The following is a 20,921-nucleotide window of genomic DNA, read 5'->3' on the forward strand; positions in this document are numbered from 1 at the left end:
TCTGTTATGGTGGAAAATTCTGTTTTCGCTGCAGTACTTGCCTCCATTCCAGTGGTGTCTGCTTTAGTCCTTTTCTGGATTTCGTGATGGTCAGCATCATTCAACTCACTTTTTTTAAGGCCTGGCTGTCAATGATACACTCCCAGGGCTCGTAAGTTAACAAAATCTCTGACATTCCTATGCGAGTGCCATTCTCTGCAGCTTTTAGAACCGCTCACCACTGTCACTGGAGCAGAAGAGGAAAGACCCCAGGACACAACTTGAATGGTCAGAAGACAGCTGAATTTGTGGAATGTAGGGACATTTAGAAAAATAATTGTAGGAAAAAGGTGTTGGAGGCAAAATTGGGATTGTTAAAGCTGGGGATGGGCTTTTTAAATAAGTTATCTCCATCTACGCCTAGTCTTCTTCTGAGATCAGCATATTTGGCCATTTTGATTGCCTTACTAAGATGACCGAACTCCCATGATCATTTATTCCAGCACCAAGGCATGCCAAGAATGTACGCTGAGCTGTGCATATGCAGCTCAGTGCACATGTGGGAGAAACAATCCTGGCAAGCAGAAGAGGAACTTTTTTTTTGCAAAAGAGACCTATCTGCCAGCAATGTTAAATCTAAGGCTTTTTTTTCTACTTTAAGGCAAACATAAATATTCTAGATGTGCATAAAAACTATAATTTTTCTTCGCTGTATATTTACAGTGTAAATTTATACTGTATATTTACTTGGAGATTATCTAAGGCACTTTCTCCAGTCATCTTCCAGGATGGCTTAATGAGAGATAGGCTCCTCCAACCTAGCACAGGAAATGCAATCCACATTAGTTTAAATACAGAGAGACCGAGACCCTCAGTTTTTGTTTCCTCGGCCAGACAAAATCACTTCAAGAGAAAACTTCATGCTGTCAGGCCTCTGTGCTAGGTGGCACGAGCCTCCAGACCCTGGCCTCTCCTAAAATGGGCCGTGTCCCTGGGGAGAGTAGCTGGGTTGCAGAGGCTTGCAGATCCGGTACAGTGTCATTCTTTCTGTGCTCTGGCCGCATTCTTGGGTTCTGGCAGCTAGGGAGTCTCGGTGGAGGGGCATGGAACACTGGAGCCGGGTCATTTTTGGGCCTCGAGGAGCGGGGAGGAAGTGACACAGTGGCACCAGCGTGGAGGAAGTGACGCGGCGGAAGTGTCACTTCGGTCATTTTGGTTTTGGGCCTGCCGGCGTCTGTGGAAACCTGGCCACCAGGGGAACCGGCCACAAACGTGGGAACAGATGCTGCAGCATTGGACCAGCTTCCCAATCCACAGGTCCAGTCCGGAACCTTCAGGGTCAGACAAAGTGGCAGTGCCAGCGGACGTTCCAGGCACCTAAAGGACGCTGTAGGCCCAGACTGCCTGCACATCAATGGAGGTGGCTTCTGCAGAGGAGGTGGATCGGGGGACGCATACAGATTCTGGCCCTAAGGTAAGCAAGTGATGGAGGGTCATCAGCTCTGTTACCTGACACTGGTGGAGGGACACTAGTGGTAGCTGTGGTCATATACACTGCTTTAATTTGCAGAGGTGTCGGTGTCACTGTTGATCTTCCTCTCTCCTTTGTGAGTTGTTTGGATTTTTGCACTTGGCAATTTTTTTTACCGCTCAGTGTTCGCTTGTGCCTTGCAGGGAAAGAACCACGAAGATAAATATTGGGTGATCTCGGGGGAGATTCTAAAAAATAATTTGCCTCGTGCAAATAAAAGTTGTCTTCCGCCTGGAAAAAAGTGCATTGCCAAGACTGAATTGATGCTCTAACTAAGTCATGTCCAAAGTCCGGCCCACGGGCCATCCGCAAATGGCCCCGTCCTTTCGTTTCATACGGCCCTAGGGACACCGCTGACTTTTCTCAATGTCTCTCTCTGAAACTCATCACATCCCTGCCTCGATGCCACCCCGATGCGATGGCTCAGGGGCGGGTCTTGCCGCCTCTGGCCTCCCTCTGCAGCTCGGCTCGGCCGCTCCCAAGTCCCACTCCCACTCCCCCCCCCCCCCCCCCCCAGCTCGGCTCTATCTGCCCGGCACCGCCCACGACTTGCGCAGGAGTGCGGAATGAAAATTGCGTTACTTCTCTCCTTTATCGCACACAGCCACCTGTAGGAGCCAACCAAGGATTTTGTGGAGTTGACCAAGGATCGCATTCATTTCTACAATTCTACTGCCTGTTTCTGTGAGTGTGATTTTTTTCATAGAGCACTGATGCTTTTTATTTCCTATATATATACCTATATATATTTATTCCTATATATATACACCTTCATGTGCTGGCTGGGTGACATTATTAAATGGGAGACACGACTGGTGCTTGCATACAGGGGATTGCCATTCACAAAGCTGTGAGCAGGTGGAAAGCTGAGGATCATCTTCCACTCTTCCCTTCAACCTTTTTTTTTGGTGGAATAAAGTGGTGTATGACCCGCTGGTAATACAGGGGTCTTACGGTTTGTCATCTGAAGTGGATCTGGATCCGGTTTTCTGGTACCCTCCCTCTTTCATTGGACCCTACCTGTTTCTAGGGACTTTTGGGCTTTACTGCTATATTTATTTGATGTGTGATAGAAACGTTTTTTATTGTGCTGCACTTTTTTTTTTCATTTTTGTATCTTTTCTAGTAATGTTTTTTTTTTTTTTCATATGGCCTTCAGATGAGGCAGAGTGATTTTACTACAGTTTAGATTTGTCATTCAAATCGTTTGCAATAAAGTTTGCATAAAATAGTTAATTTGTATTTAATTTTAATGGTTTAAATGTCAGGCAAAATGGTCGGCCCTCACGCATGTTCACTTCATCAAGTCTGGCCCTCTTTGAAAAAAGTTTCGACACCTCTGCTCTAACTAAAAAGGAAACTATCTCCATGTTTAAACAATTACTGGATACCATGAATACTGAGATGGTTAAAACTTTCAAGTCTTTTAGATCTTCTCTGCAAGAGCAAGGTCCTTCGGACAAGTCTCAGCCCAGTACTTCATACGCTAGCGCGGCACCTCAGGCCCCTACATTCGCGCCGATCATAGAAAAACAGAGGGTGCTAGAACGCTGGAGGACAACTCCAGTGAAGATTCTAGTGCTGAAGAAGAAGTAAGGGAAGTAAAAGTAAGTCGGTGCAAACATTTCTGTTCCCCCTCTGACGAGACAGACGATTTATATACGATACTTTGCAGTTAAAAGAAAAAGAGAGCCAAAGTTTGTCAGTACATGATAAACTCTATGCAGGTTTACCATCAAAACAGGCAAGAACGTTCACGCCGCTTTGAAAGATATCATGCTGCAGGAATGGAGAGAGCCGGAAAAAGGTATATCTCCCCAGAAATTTAAAAATGTTTCCTTTTAAGGGTAGAGGATGCAGCGTTATTTCAGAAATGTCCAAAGCTGGATGCAGCTCTTTCCAAAGTAGCCAGAAAATCAGACCTATCTTTTGAAGACGCAGGAGCTCTTAAAGATGCCAGGGATAGAAAGGCGGAAGGTTATTTGAAGAAGGCATGGGGATGCAGGTGCGGCTAACTTTTAACTGGCCATTGCATCCACCTGTTTAGCCAGGACGCTGGATCTCTAGTATAAGCAGTTGAAGATCCTCCAAGAGCAAGACACTCCTAAAGAGGAGATTTTGGATCCACTCCCTATTCTCAACAAGGCCGTGGCTTATATTGCAGATGCTTTCGCAGAGGCCATCAGGTTTTCGGGTAAATGTACACCTCTCATAAATGAGGCTAGACGAGTGATCTAGCTTAAAGCCTGGGCAGGAGACGGGGCTTCTAAAGCAAAGTTATGCTCATTACCGTTTAAGGGGAGCTTAATATTTGGGGAAGACCTGGATTCGGTTTTGGAGAGGTCTGCTGATGAGAAAGACTTTCCAAATCCAAAAAAACAACAGTCCAAAAAGCTTTTTCTACCTTTAAGGAAAATCGGTCAGAAGGGCGTAGGCAAAAAGGACCTAAGTAGACCCTGGCAACAGAGAAAGGGTAAAGGCAGAGGGGGATTTCTGTTTAATCCCTCCCAAACCAAAGACAAAAGCCAATGACTCCCCTTACAGGGTAGGAGGGAGGATGGGGACCTTCCCTACCCTTTTGGCAAAAGGTTGCAACCAACGAGTTGACAAATCTAATCCAGAAGTTTGTGGATCAGGAAGTCCTTTCCCCCATCCCTCGAGAGCAAAAGTACGAGGTGTTCTATTCCCATGTGTTCATCAGAAGGAAACATTTGGGGAAAAATACAGGTTGATCCTGAATTTAAAGGAAGTCAACAAAAGTGGTGTTTACAAAAAATTCAAGATGGACATTATTTTTACAACGAGGGGGCTATTTTTCAGATCATTGTCTTTTTCCAGCAGGGAGGCAGATGCGGGAGCGAGTTTGGGGGGAAGGAACTTAACTGGCCTGCACAGAGTCCTAACCTCAACCCGAGAGAACACCTTTGGGATGAATTGGAGTGGAGACTGCCAGCCAGGCCTTCTTGTCCACACCAGTGCCTGACCTCACAAATGCACTTCTGGAAGAATGGTCAAACATTCCCATAGACACACTCCTAAACCTTGTGGACAGCTTTTCCAGAAGAGTTGAAGCTGTCATAGCTGCAAAGGGTGGGCCCACTCAATATTGAACCCTATGGACTAAGATTGGGATGCCATTAAAGTTCATGTGCGTGTAAAGGCAGTTGTCCCAAAACTTTGGTAGTATAGTGTGTATGTATATGTATATATATATATATATATATATATATATATATATATATATATATATATATATATATATATAATATTAGTGCCCAAATATGGGTGTAACATGTTACATAAGGTGAAACCTATCTTTTAGCCTGACGTAGTTTTTCTTAAATGCCATCTTGTATTTCATTTTAAAAGGTTTCTTTATGTTTGGGTTCCTTCAGAAAGGAAGTGCACATTGATATAACCCGTAGCAGGTTGAAATTATCTCTGGAAAGAGATCTGATTTCAGTAATGTGTGGTTTGCTTGGTATTGGTATTTTTTTTTTTTTTTTTTGCGCACTGCTGTAGTGATTTAAACCTGACTGGGTCTTAGAAATTGGTGTACAGACTCTGATGTTGCCTCTTGTGAATCACATGCAGGTTATCTCATGAAATCCAGCAGCTAAAGCAGAAGATACACGTGACTGCTGATCCACTTTCAAAAAGCCTTTCAGGAGCCCAAGAAGAAAAGCCTCCCCACGCCACTTCTCCAGCAAGCCCGGTGAAATCTCAGCCACATTTTCTTCAGCTGACTGATGACAGGTATATAATCATATTTAAATCCTCAGCTAAGTAAGCACGGTACAACACGGGCACAGCTATAATAACCACAGATTGTGGTCGAATGCTTTTATCGTTTTAGGGAAGCGTATTGTTATTCTGGCTTGTACCTTCACATAAAATATTATTGTAGTAAAAAATGTAATTTTCCCTGCTTTTAGCGTATTTATGTGATTATACCTAAATTGCCTGGTGCATAGTGCAGTAAGTGGATACTGCTGACAAATATCCCTTTCTGATTATCTTAGCTTTTTTTATGTGCAATATAAGGGCGTAAATTGCTGGGCTTAAGTGTATACAAAATCCTGTTTGGCCCTTATAGCAAGAGAAGTGCAATTTACTTTCAGACTGTCTGCTTAACATATTAATGCTTTTCCAGAATACACGCATATATTGAAGAAGAAGTACAGCGACGGCTGCAAAATATTAATTTGCCTTCTGAAGACCTCGGTGGCTTGAGTCTGTCTTATTCTTCTGAAACTGGAAAGGTAACAAATTTACTCTGCATTCGCTTCATATGTTTAAAAAAAAAAAAATGAAGGGGAAAATGCGTATGGGAAATGGGGTGTAGTAGGTATAATGGTGTTATCACGTACCTGGTAGCAGAGTCTGATAAAATGAGGAATGCCTCTCTTACACCTCTTACTCGGGCCCCTAAAAGTGTCGACAAGGTGTGCAGGAGTGCAGAGTGGCTGTAAGTCTTGCTAGCAGCAAGGCAGGAGAAGTCATCAGATGGCTCCAACAAACAGGTGAGGAGCTGAAGGGTGGTAGACTGAAGCAGGCTGGTACTGACGACATCGGACAGGTGAGGCATGTACTGATTCATAGCAGAATGAATAATAGCAGGCGCAGCAGGATGTCAGGAAGCAGAGTCAGGCAAGCTGGGGCATACACTGGCAGAACAGATCAAGTACAGAGGAGCAGGCAATAAAGTGGTCTGAGTACAAGTTGGGTCAGGAGTAGGGATAGACCGATATGTTTTTTTTTAGGGCCGATACCGATATTTTGGTCACATGTTAATTTTTGTTTAATGCTTAATGGCTGGCTGGCACCCTGTGGTGGGTGGCTGGCCTTCTGGCACCCTGTGGTGGGTGGCTGGCACAAGGGCTGTGGGTGGCTGGCTGGTACAGGGCCTGTGGAGGGCTGGCTGGTACAGTGCTTGTGGCTGGCTGGAACAGGGCCTGTGAGTGGCTGGCTGGTACAGGGCCTGTGAGTGGCTGGCTGGTACAGGGCCTGTGGGGTGCTGGCTGGCTGGTACAGGGCCTGTGGGGTGCTGACTGGCTCACTGGTACAGGGCCTGTGGATGTGGGTGGCTGGCTGGCACCTGGCTGCTGTGGGTGTATGGCTGTGATATACTCCTGTGAGACTAGTCCAGACTCCAGACAAGGCTGTCCAAGGCGAGGGAGGCGGCCTAAGAAGGCAGAATGACGTCACAAAAATATTGGCAATATGGGCCAGTTCCAGGGCCGATACTGATATATCGGGGAAAGTGCATATCGGCCCCCGATATATCGGCCTTGCCGATAATCGTTCTATCCCTAGTCAGGAGCCGATCAATGTAATAGAAGCCAATGGAGCAGACAGATTCGGAGGTTAATGACAAGCTGGGGTCAGTGCAGATGGAGTTCAGTGAGTGGTCAGACAAGCTGAAGCTGAGCAAGGCTGAGTTTAAATAGCCTAATTGTCGCCAACATCTGTCACAGGTGCACATGTGGAATGTGGGATGGCTTGTGTGCACGTGCGAGTTCGCACATGCGCATAGCCATTAACCAATGCCCAATTCCTGCGAGTAAGAGAAGGAACCTGTTTTAGCCTGTGCACAGAAGCCCTTTCCTTACAAGAGGTATTTAACATTTTAGCAGTATGGGTAGACCAGAGTAAGTCACAATGGGGTGGAAATAGTAACCAAATAACAAGAGGGCAGTTAGAGGTAGGTGAAGAAAGGAGTATGTGTATGTGGGATGAGAAGGCAAGATGTTCTTTGGGAACTCCTGCAGCATGCAACCATACAAGAGTGGTCTGAGTGAGGGAGGGGGGGGTGGGAAGGGGAGAAATAGAGGAAGGAAAAAAAGGGGGGGCAGTTGTATGAAAGGAGGATGGGGAAAAGGAGAAACAAGTATCTGGGATGGAAAGGAATGTGTGATCAGGGATATAGGTAGAATTCTCAGGCTGAGTTTACACTTGATTTGCGGCTCACAGCAGGGGTCCAGTACATCCCTGTTCTCCGTTTCAGGTACAAATTAGGCCTGATTTTTCGCCTGAATTCGGACCTGAAAGGGAGCCAAAGACGCACATGATCCCTGTTCAATCTGCTCTGCAGCCGCCCCAGAGATGTGTGAACCGGGTCCATTGAGAACCAGACATGCAAATTGGACACAGGGAAACCCGCATCCAAATTGCATAAGTGTGAACCCAGCCTCAGAGTAGCATCAAGATGTAAGATTTACCCAAGCATTATCACTTCCGTTGTTTCCTGTATTCTTCAAATGTAGTGTATTTGGTCCACTAGAACCATGTATTTATGAATTTTAAGTCTGTGTCCTTAAAGTGTTAATAAACCCACAACAGTAAGTATCATTCTATATATGCAGTAAAGCATACTTGTTATACTCAATGTGAAACCTAAGGGGTTAATCTTCAGCATTGTGTAAAAAGGCTGTTTGATCCTGTATGCACAGATCCTCCTCTTGTTCCACTGACTCCAAAACAGGTCTGGATAAGACCGTGCCTATGGAGTCAGGCTACACATGCTCAGTCTGGTGTGTATTGCTAGAGTTTTGTGTTTTTTTTTTTTTTTTCTTGAAAGGGTGCGTGTGATCGGCACAGGGCCAATCAGCGCAGTCCAGATAGAATATCAGGGGTCCTGCATCCTGATAGGACAGCTCAGTGCAGTATGAAAACTCCTCCTACAAGCTTTAACTAGGCACTGATAGAAGTCACAAGACTGCTATATACTGCTGGTAAAGGTATTTAGCAGTTTATATTTACTAAAATTATGGCATTTCCATATTCTGTGTACTATGGGAGACCAGATATAGTGAATGCAGTGTCCTGGGATTAGTAACCTTTTAGGGGAATTTGAATGTCCACAATTAAAGTGTTTTTAATAAATTTGTATGATAGCAAGTGTTCTTATTTGTATAGCCTGACTTGCATGCTTTCCAAAATGCTGACTGCTCTCCTTCGCTATTCCAAAGAAAAAGAACTGAAATCTTTTGAAAACTACATTTTGTCTTTATGGTGGTTACACCTTGCGTCACTCCCTGTAGCCCACGTATTGGGCACAGACCTCAGCCTCTGTTACCAGATGGCTGTCCTGTGCACCAATGGTTCTAAAGATAAAAAAATAAATATTTTTTGCCCTAATGCATTCTCTGCATTAAAGTAAAAAACGTTTTGCCACTTGCTGTGCCTTCCCCCGCCCCCCCCCCCCCCCATACTTATCTGAGTCCTGTATCAGTCCAGTTCTGGGCTCCTCTGTTGGTCGTCTCTCTTCTGCTCTCACAAGCTTGGCTCCTGCTGCTGTCAGTCAAATTCTATGAATGGGAGGCGGGGCCCGTACGTCTACCCATAGCAAGCGCTTGCTATAGGGGAAAATACAGAAGAAGAGGAGCCATGATCACTGGAGGGGACCCCTAAATGAAGAGGTTTAGGGCTGCTCTGTGCAGTCCCATTGCACATAGCAGGTGAGCATAATATGCTTTTTTAATAAAACCACTTTAACCACTTACCGCATATCGACGTAGGGCTACGTCGGTTAACTTTGCGGGCTTATACCGGGATGATGCCTCTAGCTAGAGACATCATCCCGGGACCGCGACCGTCGGCTTTCCGTCGGTAGCGACCGATGCGGCTCGGGAGCCGCTCGATCGTTACCCGGGGAGGGCGGGAGGGGACGTCCCCCCCCCCTCCCGCCGCCTTCCGAGCACCCAGCCGACACGTCCGCCGGCTGGATGGAGTCCCGATGAATGCCAGAAACGGCATCGATCGGGTCTCCGATGACGTAACCCGGAGGCGGCGTCCATGACGTCACTTCCGGGTTACTGTGCTGCAAAAGGCGGCAGTTTTAAAAAACGGCTGTATGCAAAAATGCCGTTTTCAGCGTTTTGCATACAGGAAAGTGTAGTGGAGGGGTCTAGGGTCTTTTAGACCCTCGATCCCTCCATAAAGTGTACCTGTCACACATATTGCTGTCACAAGGGATGTTTACATTGCTTGTGACAGCAATAAAAGTGATCAGATTTTTTTTTTTTAAAAAAAAGCTGTAATAAAGTTGAAAAAAAATAAAAATAAATAGAAAAAAAAAAAAAAAAAATTTAGCCGCCCCCGTCACCGTTAGCTCGCGCACAAAAAAAAGTGTATACGCAAGTCGAGCCGCGAATTAAATCGCTGTTCAAACCCCACATGTGAGGTATCGCCAGAGCATGTGCAATAATTAAAAAAAAAAGAGCTACACTCTACCTCTAAACTGGTAACCATTAAATAAATTTAAAGCGTCGCAGATTGAGATCTCTATTGACCGTAGTTTGTCGCCATCCCACGGGGGGGGGGGGGGCGCAATTTTAAACCGTAACATGTTGGGTATCTATTTACTCGGCGTGACATCATCTTTCACAATATACAAAAAAAATGGGCTAACTTTACTGTTTAGTATTTTTTAAATGCAGTGAAATGTGATTTTTTCCAAAAAAAAGGCGCTTTAAAGACCGCTGCGCAAATACCGCGTGACAAAAAATTTTGCAAAGACCAACATTTTATTCTCCAGAGTCTTTGCTAAAAAAATATATATAATGTTTGGGGGTTCTAAGTAGTTTTCTAGGAAAAAATACTGGTTTTAACTTGTAAACAAAAAGTGTCCGAAATAGGGCTGGGGCTTAAGTGGTTAAGTTGGCAGCATCACTAAAACAAAACTGGCAAAAAAATGTTAAAATTCAGTAATTTATAGTAAAGGAAACTAATCCTCAGCTATGAAATATGAGGAAGGGGGAACCAGCAGCAACCAGCAGCAAAAGAAGGAATGGTGTAATTTTTTTTTTATTTCCCAGATTTTCTTTTTCCTTATAAATTTGTATCTTTTTTTTTTTTTTTTTTTTTTTTTAATATTGATGTCAGTAGATGTTCATAAATACCTGTTGATCCTGCCACTTTCTGTGCTCTCTGAGGCCTTCTTTGTTATGGTAACCTCCAGCTACCAATGCTGCAGGAGCGTTGTCACCCTTGTTTGTGAATTCCGAGACAACTGTTTTCACCCAGTTTGCCGCAGTCATTGCCCCTGTAGGATGATTGACAGCTGCTTTGACTATTTAACAGTTGAGACTGGTACGCCCATAACTGTAACTGCCACTTTTCTGGATAGTTTGGCCTCTTACAAGAAGCGATATACCAGGAGGAACAACAGGTAATATTATTATGTTATGGGAGGGATTGCATAGTTCCACTTTAAACCCAAAATAAGAATTGACAGTTGTCGTAAAAAAAAAAAAACTGGAATCTGACTGGCTGCTCTGTGTTTTTAAAATGAGGTTTAGTTCTTAAGGAAAGCCTGTCATTTTGTGAATATTTTAGTGGCACGCTTCTCACAAGTTACTTGTTGTTTTCAGGGAAAGGACAATTTTCTGAACAGCATTACTCAAAGAAAAATAAAGTATGAGGTATGCATTCAATGCCTTTTGGAATTATAATTAATTTGCATGACTACTGATTTATTCACTTTGATTTGGTGTTAATATATAGATTGATTTAAGCCAAGTTTCAAAGGTGGTGGGAGATTTTTTTTTTTTTTTTTTTAACATTTTTTGAGGTTATGTTTTATTTAATATATTTTTACTGGCATCAGATGGAGATTGACCTTGTTTTGTTTAAAGGAGGAGATTTTCCTCAACTTGCATTTTAGTTTTGTATACTCCTTGCAACTGCAGTGATGAGCTCTTCCGATCAAAAATCCTGCTTGTAGCAAATGACTTTGCATTAATATAAGATACTGCGTGTTTAGGAAGACTCCGTCTTGATAGCACTGGCATGTAGGCAGTCCTGAATTTCTAAGAAACAAAATCCCCAATGGACATAGGACAGTTTTAAGCACTCTGGCTTACTTCAATACTACACATTTCTTTCATGTGATCTGATCGTTAGTTTTTCCACCTGCAGAAACATAGGGTCGCTGTGTTAGGCCCCTTTCACACAAGCGGACTGTTCAGATCCGCCTGTTCGTTTTTTTGGCGGATCTGAACGGTCCCCCCATGCATTCCTATGGGGCATCGGATGTCAGCGGAGACATGTCTGCTGACATCCGACCCGATCCGATCCGTCAAATCTGGACGGATGGAAACCCTATTTTCCATCCGTCCAGCGGATCGGATGGGATCGGAGGAGAACGGACCGACGGCCCGTTCCCATCCGATTTCCCCCAAAGAGATGCATGGGGAACTTACATCTGTGTCTCCGCACACAGCGCAGAGACACAGCTGTCATCCTTCTGCTCAGCGGGCAATCGGCGGATTGATCCCCCGCTGAGAAAAGCGGAGTCTGTTTGATGGACAGAGTGTGTGAAAGAGCCCTAAGGGAAACGCAAGCTGACCGGAACTGCAACTAAAGTTGTTATATGTGTATCACATACTGAGATTGCATAGGCTTAGTGTTGTCAGCACCCTGGTTTGTACAGTGCCTTAAAGTATGCACACCCCTTGAAATTTTCCACAATCAAAAACATACATTTATTTTATTGGGATCTTATGTAATAGACAAACACAATGTGGCACATAGTTGTGAAGTGGAAGGAAAATGATAAATGGTTTTTCAATTTTTTTGCAAATAAATCTGAAAAGTGTGGTGTGCATTTGAGATCAGCCCCCTGAGTCAATACTTTGTAGAACCACATTGCAATTACAGCTGCAAGCCTTTTTGGGGATGTCTCTACCAGCTTTGCACATCTAGAGAGTGACATTTTTGCCCATTCTTCTGTGCAAAATAGCTCAAGCTTTGTCAGATTGGATGGAGAGCAATCTTCAAGTCTTGCCACAGATTCTCAATTGGATTTCTGTCTGGACTTTGACTGGGTCATTCTAACATATGAATATGCTTGGATTTAAACCAGTGTTTCTCAACTCCGGTCCTCAGGGCACACTAACAGGCCAGGTTTGCAAGAAAACTGAAATACATCTCAGGTGATATCATTTGCTGCTCAGTGATTGCAGTATTGTAGTCTGCATCTCCCCAAGGTAATAATTAAAATCTGGCCTGTTAGTGGGACCTGAGGACCGGAGTTGAGAAACACTGATCTAAGCCATTCCATTGTAGCTCTTGCTGTATGTTTAGGGTCGTTGAACCTTGGGTAGAGGCTCACCTTCCAGCAGGACTCTTTTGCAGACTCTAAGAGGTTTTCTTCTAAGATTGCCCTGTATTTTACTCAATCCATCTTCCCATCAACTCTGACCAGCTTACCTGTCTCTGCTGAAGAAAAGCATCTCCACAACATGATGCTGCCACCACCATGTTTCATGGTGGGGATGGTGTGTTCAGAGTGATGTGCAGTGTTAGTTTTCCGCCACACATAGCGTTTTGCTTTTAGGCCAAAAAGTTCCATTTTCATCTCATCTGACCAGAGCACCTTCTTCCACATGTTTGCTGTGTTCCCACACATGCCTTCCCACAAACCACAAACAAGACTTCTTATGGCTTTCTTTCAACAATGGCTTTCTTCTTGCCACTCTTCCATAAAGGTTCCGATTTGTGGAGTGCGCGACTAATAGTTGTCCTGTGGACAGATTCTCCCACCTCAGCTGTGGATCTCTGCAGCTCCTCTAGAATTACCATGGGCCTCTTGGCTGCTTCTCTGATTAATGCTCTCCTTGCCCTACCTGTCAGTTTAGGTGGATGGCCATGTCTTGGTAGGTTTGCAGTTTTCTCATACTCTTTCCATTTTTGTATGATGGATTGAACAGTGCTCCATGATGGATTGAACAGTGCTCCATGATGGATTGAGCAGTGCTCCACTATGGATTGAACAGTGCTCCATGAGATGTTCAAAGCTTGGGATATTTTTTATAATCTAAATCTGCTTTAAACTTCTCCACAACTTTATCCCCGACCTGTTTGGTGTCTTCCTTGGCCTTCATGGTGCGGTTTGTTCAATAAGGTTCTCGAACAAACCTCTTAGGGCTTTAAGGTGTACATTTATTAAACAGAGAAGTTTTTTCTCAGTTCATTTCTCGGCAGTTCTCAGAGGACAATTAACTTCTCTGCAGCCTGTATATGAAGCCGAGAAATTCATTTCTCAGAGGGAGAACATAGGAGAAGTTTTTCCTCTGAAAATGGCCGAGATCCATGTAAAACTGGGTGGACTGCCTGTAATCTCGCAAGATTTGAGATTACAGTGCCGCCCATTTTAAAAAGTGAAACCAAAGTTTATAAAACCATGTAATGACATGTTCTGACACATAACTAAATAAATTACTATCTATCTAGATAGAAATCTATATATATCGCTATCTATATATATTATTTTATATATTCATTTTTAACCCACTGGTGCTGGTATATAGAAATAAAGAAAAAAGAAGTCTTCTTCCTCTATTCCCACCAGCTTCTCTCCCTCCCAGATTCTCCACCTCTGAGCTGGAGAATCTGGGAAGGAGATATTTCAGTGTAATGGCCACTGAGATTTTCACATCTCACTTTAATAAACTGGCAGTTAGTGACATAATGGTCATGTACTGTGATGAGAAGCGGAGAAAATGTTCTCTGCTATTCATCTCAGCTACATAAACCAGTATTCACCTCAGGATCACAGCTTTTCTCTGTTTCATAAATGAACATCTAACAGAACAGCTGTACAGTATTCATACTGAGAGTAAGTTGCACACAGGTGGAGTCTATCTACTAATTAGGTGACTTCTGAAGACAAATGGTTCTACTAGATTGTATTTAGGGGTATCAGAGTAAAGGGGGCTGAATACAAATGAACGCCACACTTTTCAGATATTTATTTGTAAAAAATGTTGAAAACCATTTATTTTTCACCTTTCACTTCACAATTATGTGCCACTTTGTGTTGGTCTATCCCATAAAACCCCCAAAAAATACATTTACGTTTTTGGTTGTAACATGACAAAATGTGGAAAATTTCAAGGGGTGTGAATACTTTTTCAAGGCACCTTAGGTGCCACTGCTGTATTTCTATTGCCTTTTCCTGTTGTTTTCCAGATATATCACTGCAGCACTAATGGGGTTGAAATCTTATGAACAGCAATACAGATCCCAGTTGTGTAGGCAACGGAGTGGATTGCAGCATTGTTTAAATGATCAGGAAATAACATGGTCAGGAAGTGTTAGAATGTCATATAAGTGCAGGAAGGTTTTTTTTTTCACCAAGTGACATAGATTTTTATACTCTGCAATATGACCATTCTTGATGTGGGGTCATATGAGTAATCTTCAATGACACTAGGAACTAAAAGGGATCTGGCTGAATATGTCAGAAGGCAATCTTCTGTCTTAACAAAGAACTGATGCAGTCATTGGTGTCATATACACTACATTATATTACAGTCTATTGAAACTGCAGGGTATGACTGCTGCAACTGTTAACGGTGAACCTGACCCCAAAAGCACCTGGGGCTGAAGCGCAGAAACCTTATGGTATCTGCAAATACCCGTGTTAGGGTATACAGGGGCAGTTTTTTTTCAACCTGCAGGTGTAATGAAAACAAAAAACTGACAGATCCATAAGCGCTGATCGGATGCTGGTTATTCAACAGGACTGTTCGACAGTAGTTGGTCTACCGAAAAAATTTCTGGTGATAAGTATATAGCCAGCTTAAGTATCTAAATTGGTCTGTGTCTCTGCAAATCCTCTTGGATTTTAGGTCTAGGTTGTACATGTAGCCTCTACTTATCTCCAGGCAAGATTAAGATCCATCCGCTCCTACCACTTAGCCCCTCCTCAGCCTTTTAGCAGATGTCAAAACTTAAGTGGGCTGTGGAGGCCTCTGGCACTTAGCAGTTGAGTGATGGAGTATAGTTTGGCCTTAAAAAAAAGGCAATACTTATTTTTGGACTGAAGGATACATCAAAGCCTTGTGTATACAGTAGCTTTGGCTCCTAATCCAAAGAGCTCCAAATGGATAATTCTAAAAATCAAAACACACTTGCCAGAGTTATTGTTACCTTGCGCTATTTTTAGGCCATGTCCGCTTATTTCCAATATATTTTGTGTTTTATATTGGCACTTAATAACCTACTCTAATGTAAACAATATGTCCAACTTAGATTGCCCTGTCATCCTATGTTCCTGTTGTAGCATTGACAATCTTCAATTTGTCTTGTTGTATCATTACAGAGATCCTTGCTTAGTAGCTGGTTTAATCTATTTCTGTCTGGTGTCAATGACACCAAATATTTGAAACTAAAATGGAAATATATTTTTTCAATCTCTTTTGAGCTGCATGCTAGGTTTAGTAAAATATATGTATGTAAAACTCAAAGGAAATGGGAGCTGAAGCATAACCTTTTTGGCAAAACTCTACCAAAGCAATACTAAATTATGTAAAAAATTGTAAAGTAAGTGATGGAAAACCAGCTAATTTCCTAATCGGTACCAATCACACAATTAATGATATTTTCTTTGAAAATTATGCGTGTGCACAAAAGAAAATATTGGGTTCTTTCCTGTCTTTAACATTTTAAACCGAAAATACAGGAACCTCAGGCAAACCCTGGAACAGTATCTTTTCTTCAGATTGGATCCATCCCGTTACCGCCTACAAGACAAGCCAGGATGGCAGTTGTTGAAAGGCAAAATCTAAATCCTGTGACTGCTAATTTATATTCTTACTTCACAAGAAAATGTTCTGACTCTCAAGAGAAACATTTGAAAGAAGAGAATGAGAAAGGGAAAAATAGATCATCCATTAGTGAATATTTTGACTTTCTGTCTGACACAGAACGTGAACCAAGTCACCCTCTCAGTAGAGAGCTCTGTAACAGCAAATGCTCTCATCAAAATATTTCATCTGCCGCTCAGAAAATTCCTGCCAAGACCAAAGGGAAGCATTTAGAAAGTGTATCTGGTGACCGCGATTTCTTTCAAATGGAATCTGACCGCGCTTTCTTCCAGCAGATGTCCTCCTCCGAGATGAAGACGCTTGATAATAAGCAACCTGAGTGCAATGATATATTTCATTGTAATCTCTCTGAGACCAATATGCTTCCTGAAAATGAGTTAAAGGAGAACAAGCTTTGCTGCCCAACTCACCAGGGTATCCTCCAGCAGCCTCGTGCTTACCAATCTGACTCTGATTGTAACAGTGATAACTCCTTGTGCCAAAATTTAACACATCAAAAATACAACCTGCAAGGTCTTTTTAGCAAGTTTTCTTATCTTTATAAAAAGAGAAATCTGCCAACCATTCAGAATGTTATTAAGCAAGCTAAAGAATTGTACAGCATACAAGCTGATAACACACAGAACATTTGGGGTCTTTCGTTTATTAAAGATTTGCCATTTGGAAAGTATTTACCGTTCATAGAGTCAAACAGACTAAATAAAGGTTTCACTACTTCTGATCCATATGTCAACAAGGTAAAGGTTTACAGTATTGGCCAATCACATGTAGATGATAAAATTGCTGAACAGCTGGTGTTGTTTGAATTGTCTCTGAGGAAAGGATCAGAAGATAGTGATGGCCAAAAAAGCCTTACTGTCACAGAACAAAGTGCCAGTTTGGTCTCACTTGCATTCCTGAAGTTTCCTAATAAGTATTTCAAACTTATGGACTACACTTTTGATGAACTTTTGGATTACCTCATCTGCACGTTGCCAGACTTTCATGTTGAAAAGAATCAGTTTAAAGGTCTATATTGGCATTCTCTTGGCTGCAAGAATCTCCAAGAACCCCAGCCAGCCTGTTTACTTATTTTCACATCAGATCTTTTCTTTATTTTATTTTTGGGCCATGCTCCGAAACTTTTTTGTTCTCTTCCTCTGACTTCTTTGCAAGAACTTCACATTTGTTTTGGCGGACAAAGTGTATATCTCCTGGGGACATTTGAGTCCTCGCCTCTAGCTGTATATACATTTGACAATCGCTGTACCCTGCAGCTATGTCAAGACTTAGCAAAAATGTTGATGCATGAATTGAACTATGAAAGATTCACCAATCATCCATTGCTGAGTATGGATCTGATGGAACTGTCAACTGACTGGAATGCTGATGTATCTGACATTGTCTGCTCTAATGGTTTTAAACTGACTTGTAACTTTAAAAATGCATTAGCAGATATAGTCTATCTCCTTCATGAGAACACCAATGGCTTCAAGCCACAATTAGGAGATATGCACTTGTTGATGTACACAGCCATTAAAGTTGAAACTGGGAAGGCGCAGGGTGTGTATACATGGCTAGCACTTACAAACGCATCTGTTGCTCTTGTACATGATGAAGCATTGCTTCCAGGTTTGTGTTCTTTATCTTCAACTTTTAACCAAGTAAATATCCACAGTTTGACTGATGTCAGATGCATTATCTTTACAGACAAAGATAATTTAACAAAAATGACTCTCGTTTTCTCTAGTAGTGACCGGGAGCTGCACACGCCTGTGGAAATAAATGACTTAATTTCAGTTATTTCCAATGTGCATGCAGAGCACAGGTTATCATCAGTAACTGATGCGTGGAGACTTACCTTCAGCTCCCATAAACATGCACTTTTTCTTATTAACCATCTCACAACTTAAGTGTCCAGTAAAACTAAAAAGAAGTATGCATGCCATATCTATTTAGCATATAACTCCTTCATGATCAGGATATTTTGTACCTTCGTGATCAGAGTTTTTCTTTTCAGTTGAGATCTGGCCATCATGGCTTCACAAGATTAAATAAGTAAAGCCTTGTTGTTTAATTTTTGGGGTTATTCTAGAACACTGTGGATTCCCTGCTCAACGAGTTGATCAGAAATGGTAAAGAATACGTAATAATGGGGTCCACAAGCCTCAATGGACTACTGGTTGTACAAGCGAAACCTAACTGTCGTGAAAGGGCTTTAAGCAGCTTTTTGCCTTAACAAGCACATTCAGGGCATCTGGGCATGCAAGTTAATCATGTAGAGCAGGGAGCTCACTCCTCTGATGTTGACCTAACTAAAAGTAAACCATAACTGGACAAGATTTTCTAACCTGCCCAATTTTACCTTCTATTCTCAATCTTTTAACTGGGCTGATGCCCAAAGACAGGGCATTGTTGATTTCTTTTATTTACATAGTTGTGATTTAACTGACCTAGTTGTGACCTAAACAATCGCTGTACATTTATGAATCTCATGAACTTCATGAGATTCAGATGAAAAAAAAAATGACTATGCTTGATTGCAAAGCTTCATAATTTGTGTGTTCAATTTCCTTTATGTGGGATACACTATAATCTGTTAGTGACTTTGTTTTGTCACGGTAGCTTGACACTTTTGAATTTGACATTGCAATGAATAAAATATCGATTGGGAAAGTAATAATGTTTTCTATATTTTATTGCATTTCCCTGTTCATTTACTGCTGTCTCCAAAATTACTAGCATTTTATAGACACTTATTCAGACAATTGATTTGTAATAAGTCTACAGCGCAGGATTATGAAATTAAGTTTCTTATTACCTGGCAATGGCATTATGTGCCCCAATTTTCCTGTAAACCACTCATCCTTGTCTAAAATAAAGTGGTTCTATAGACATCTATATAAAAAGGATTTCATTTCTGATTATTTTTTTTCTTTTTTAAACGCAGCTGAATTTTGATACCTGACAGCAACTATAGTCTAGAAATAGAGTGTGCACAAGTATTACCTGAACACAGACTTTGCCTTCATGAAGTCAATTTAAACACCCCTATAATATATTTTATAGATTCTGATTCAAATATTTGCAGTGTGTTAACACTAGTGATGCAAGTTAAAGTAATTGTAAAGTCTCATTTTTTTCTATTACAGTAATAAACATGTTTTACTTACCTCCTCTGTGCAGTGGTTTTGCACAGGGCAGCCCAGATCCTCCTCTTGTAGGTCCCTGGCTGGAGCTCTTGGCCCCTCCCTCCGGTTGAGTGCCCCCACAGCAAGCAGCTTGCTATGGGGGCACCCGAGCCGATCTGCATCACAGAATTGCAGCTCTTTTACGTACAGCCCTGGCCAAAAAGTTAAAAAATGACACAAATAATAATTTTCGCAAAGTCTGCTGCTTCAGTGATTTTAGATCTTTTTGTCAGATGTTACTATGGTTTACTGAAGTGTAATTACAAGCATTTCATAAGTCAAAGGCTTTTATTGACAATTACATTAAGTTTATGCAAAAAGTCAATATTTGCAGTGTTGACCCTTCTTTTTCAAGACCTCTGCAATTCGCACTGGCATGCTGTCGATCAACTTCTGGGCCACATCCTGACTGATGGCCGCCCATTCTTGCATATTCAATGCTTGGAGTTTGTCAGAATTTGTGGGGGTTTTTTTTGTTCAACTGCCTCTTGAGGATTGACCACAAATTCTCAATGGGATTAAAGTCTGGGGAGTTTCCTGGTCATGGACCTACAATTTTGGATGTTTTGTTCCCTAAGCCACTTAGTTATCTCTCTTGCCTTATGGCAAGATGCTCCATCATGCTGGAGGTATTGTTCGTCAATAAACTGTTTTAGGATGGTTGGGGGAAGTTGCTCTAGGAGGATGTTTTTGTACCATTCTTCATGGCTGTTTTCTTAGGTAACATTGTAAATGAGCCCACTCCCTTGGCTGAGAAGCAACCCCACACATGAATGGTCTCAGGATGCTTTACTGTTGGCATAACACAGGACTGATGGTAGCGCTCACCTTTTCTTCTCCAGACAAGGTTTTTTTCCAGATGCCCCAATCGGAAAGGGGATTCATCAGATATGACTTTACCCCAATCCTCAGCAGTGCAATCCCTGTAACTTTTGCACAATATCAGTCTGTCCCTGATGTTTTTCATGGGCCCAATTTGGACATTTTCACCTAGGGGTGTAGTGTACTCTTACACTGTACTGTTGCCAGTGGTTTACACATTAATGGCTGTGTGTCGTTATTTTGAGGGGACAGTAAATTTACACTGTTATACAAGCTGTACACTCACTACTTTACATTGCAGCAAAGTGTCATTTCTTTAGTGTTGTCACATGAAAAGATATAATAAAATATTTACATTACATTATTATTGGAGGGGTGTACTCACTTTTGTGAGATACTGTACATATAGTTAGTATATATATATATATATATATATATATATATATATATATATATATTGCTGCTGTACCTCCTTATTCCTCCTAGATGACCAAACTGTACAGATAATTAAAAAAAAAAGTGGGAAGATCACCGGTTCATTCCTAAAGCCGATTCCAATGCAGTGAGGAACCTTTACAAATTTTTTATTTTTTTTATTTTTGCACTTTTATACAGTTGACAATTAGCGGTTACATTTAGAGCCGGTTCACACTGGGGCGACAAGTCGCCGTGGGTCGCCTGCCATAGATTAGCACAGGACCCATTATAATAGGAGCGACACAAGTCGCTCCGACTTAGAAAAAGGGTCCTGTACTACTTTGGGGGCGACCTGGAGCAACCTGCATTGACTTCAGTGATATGAAG

General features: G+C 42.1%; 1 protein-coding gene across 4 annotated transcripts in view; it reads left to right on the forward strand.

Moving 5' to 3' along the window:
• Positions 1-20,921, forward strand: part of KIF16B (kinesin family member 16B) — a 613,875-nt gene that overhangs the window by 388,112 nt on the left and 204,842 nt on the right. For 2 of the 4 annotated variants that reach the window (XM_082252310.1, XM_082252311.1), the window contains 4 exons: positions 5,105-5,266; positions 5,664-5,772; positions 10,885-10,934; positions 15,971-18,087. In XM_082252310.1, coding sequence (XP_082108436.1) covers positions 5,105-5,266; positions 5,664-5,772; positions 10,885-10,934; positions 15,971-18,017 — 2,368 coding nt within the window. In that variant the 3' untranslated portion in view covers positions 18,018-18,087. Of the gene's footprint in view, positions 1-5,104; positions 5,267-5,663; positions 5,773-10,884; positions 10,936-15,970; positions 18,088-20,921 lie in introns of those variants that run through there. The other 2 variants (XM_082252312.1, XM_082252313.1) reach the window with 1 other exon arrangement.

Source organism: Pelophylax lessonae (assembly GCF_965119305.1).
Source record: "Pelophylax lessonae genome assembly, chromosome: 3".
Lineage (NCBI taxonomy): Eukaryota > Metazoa > Chordata > Amphibia > Anura > Ranidae > Pelophylax > Pelophylax lessonae.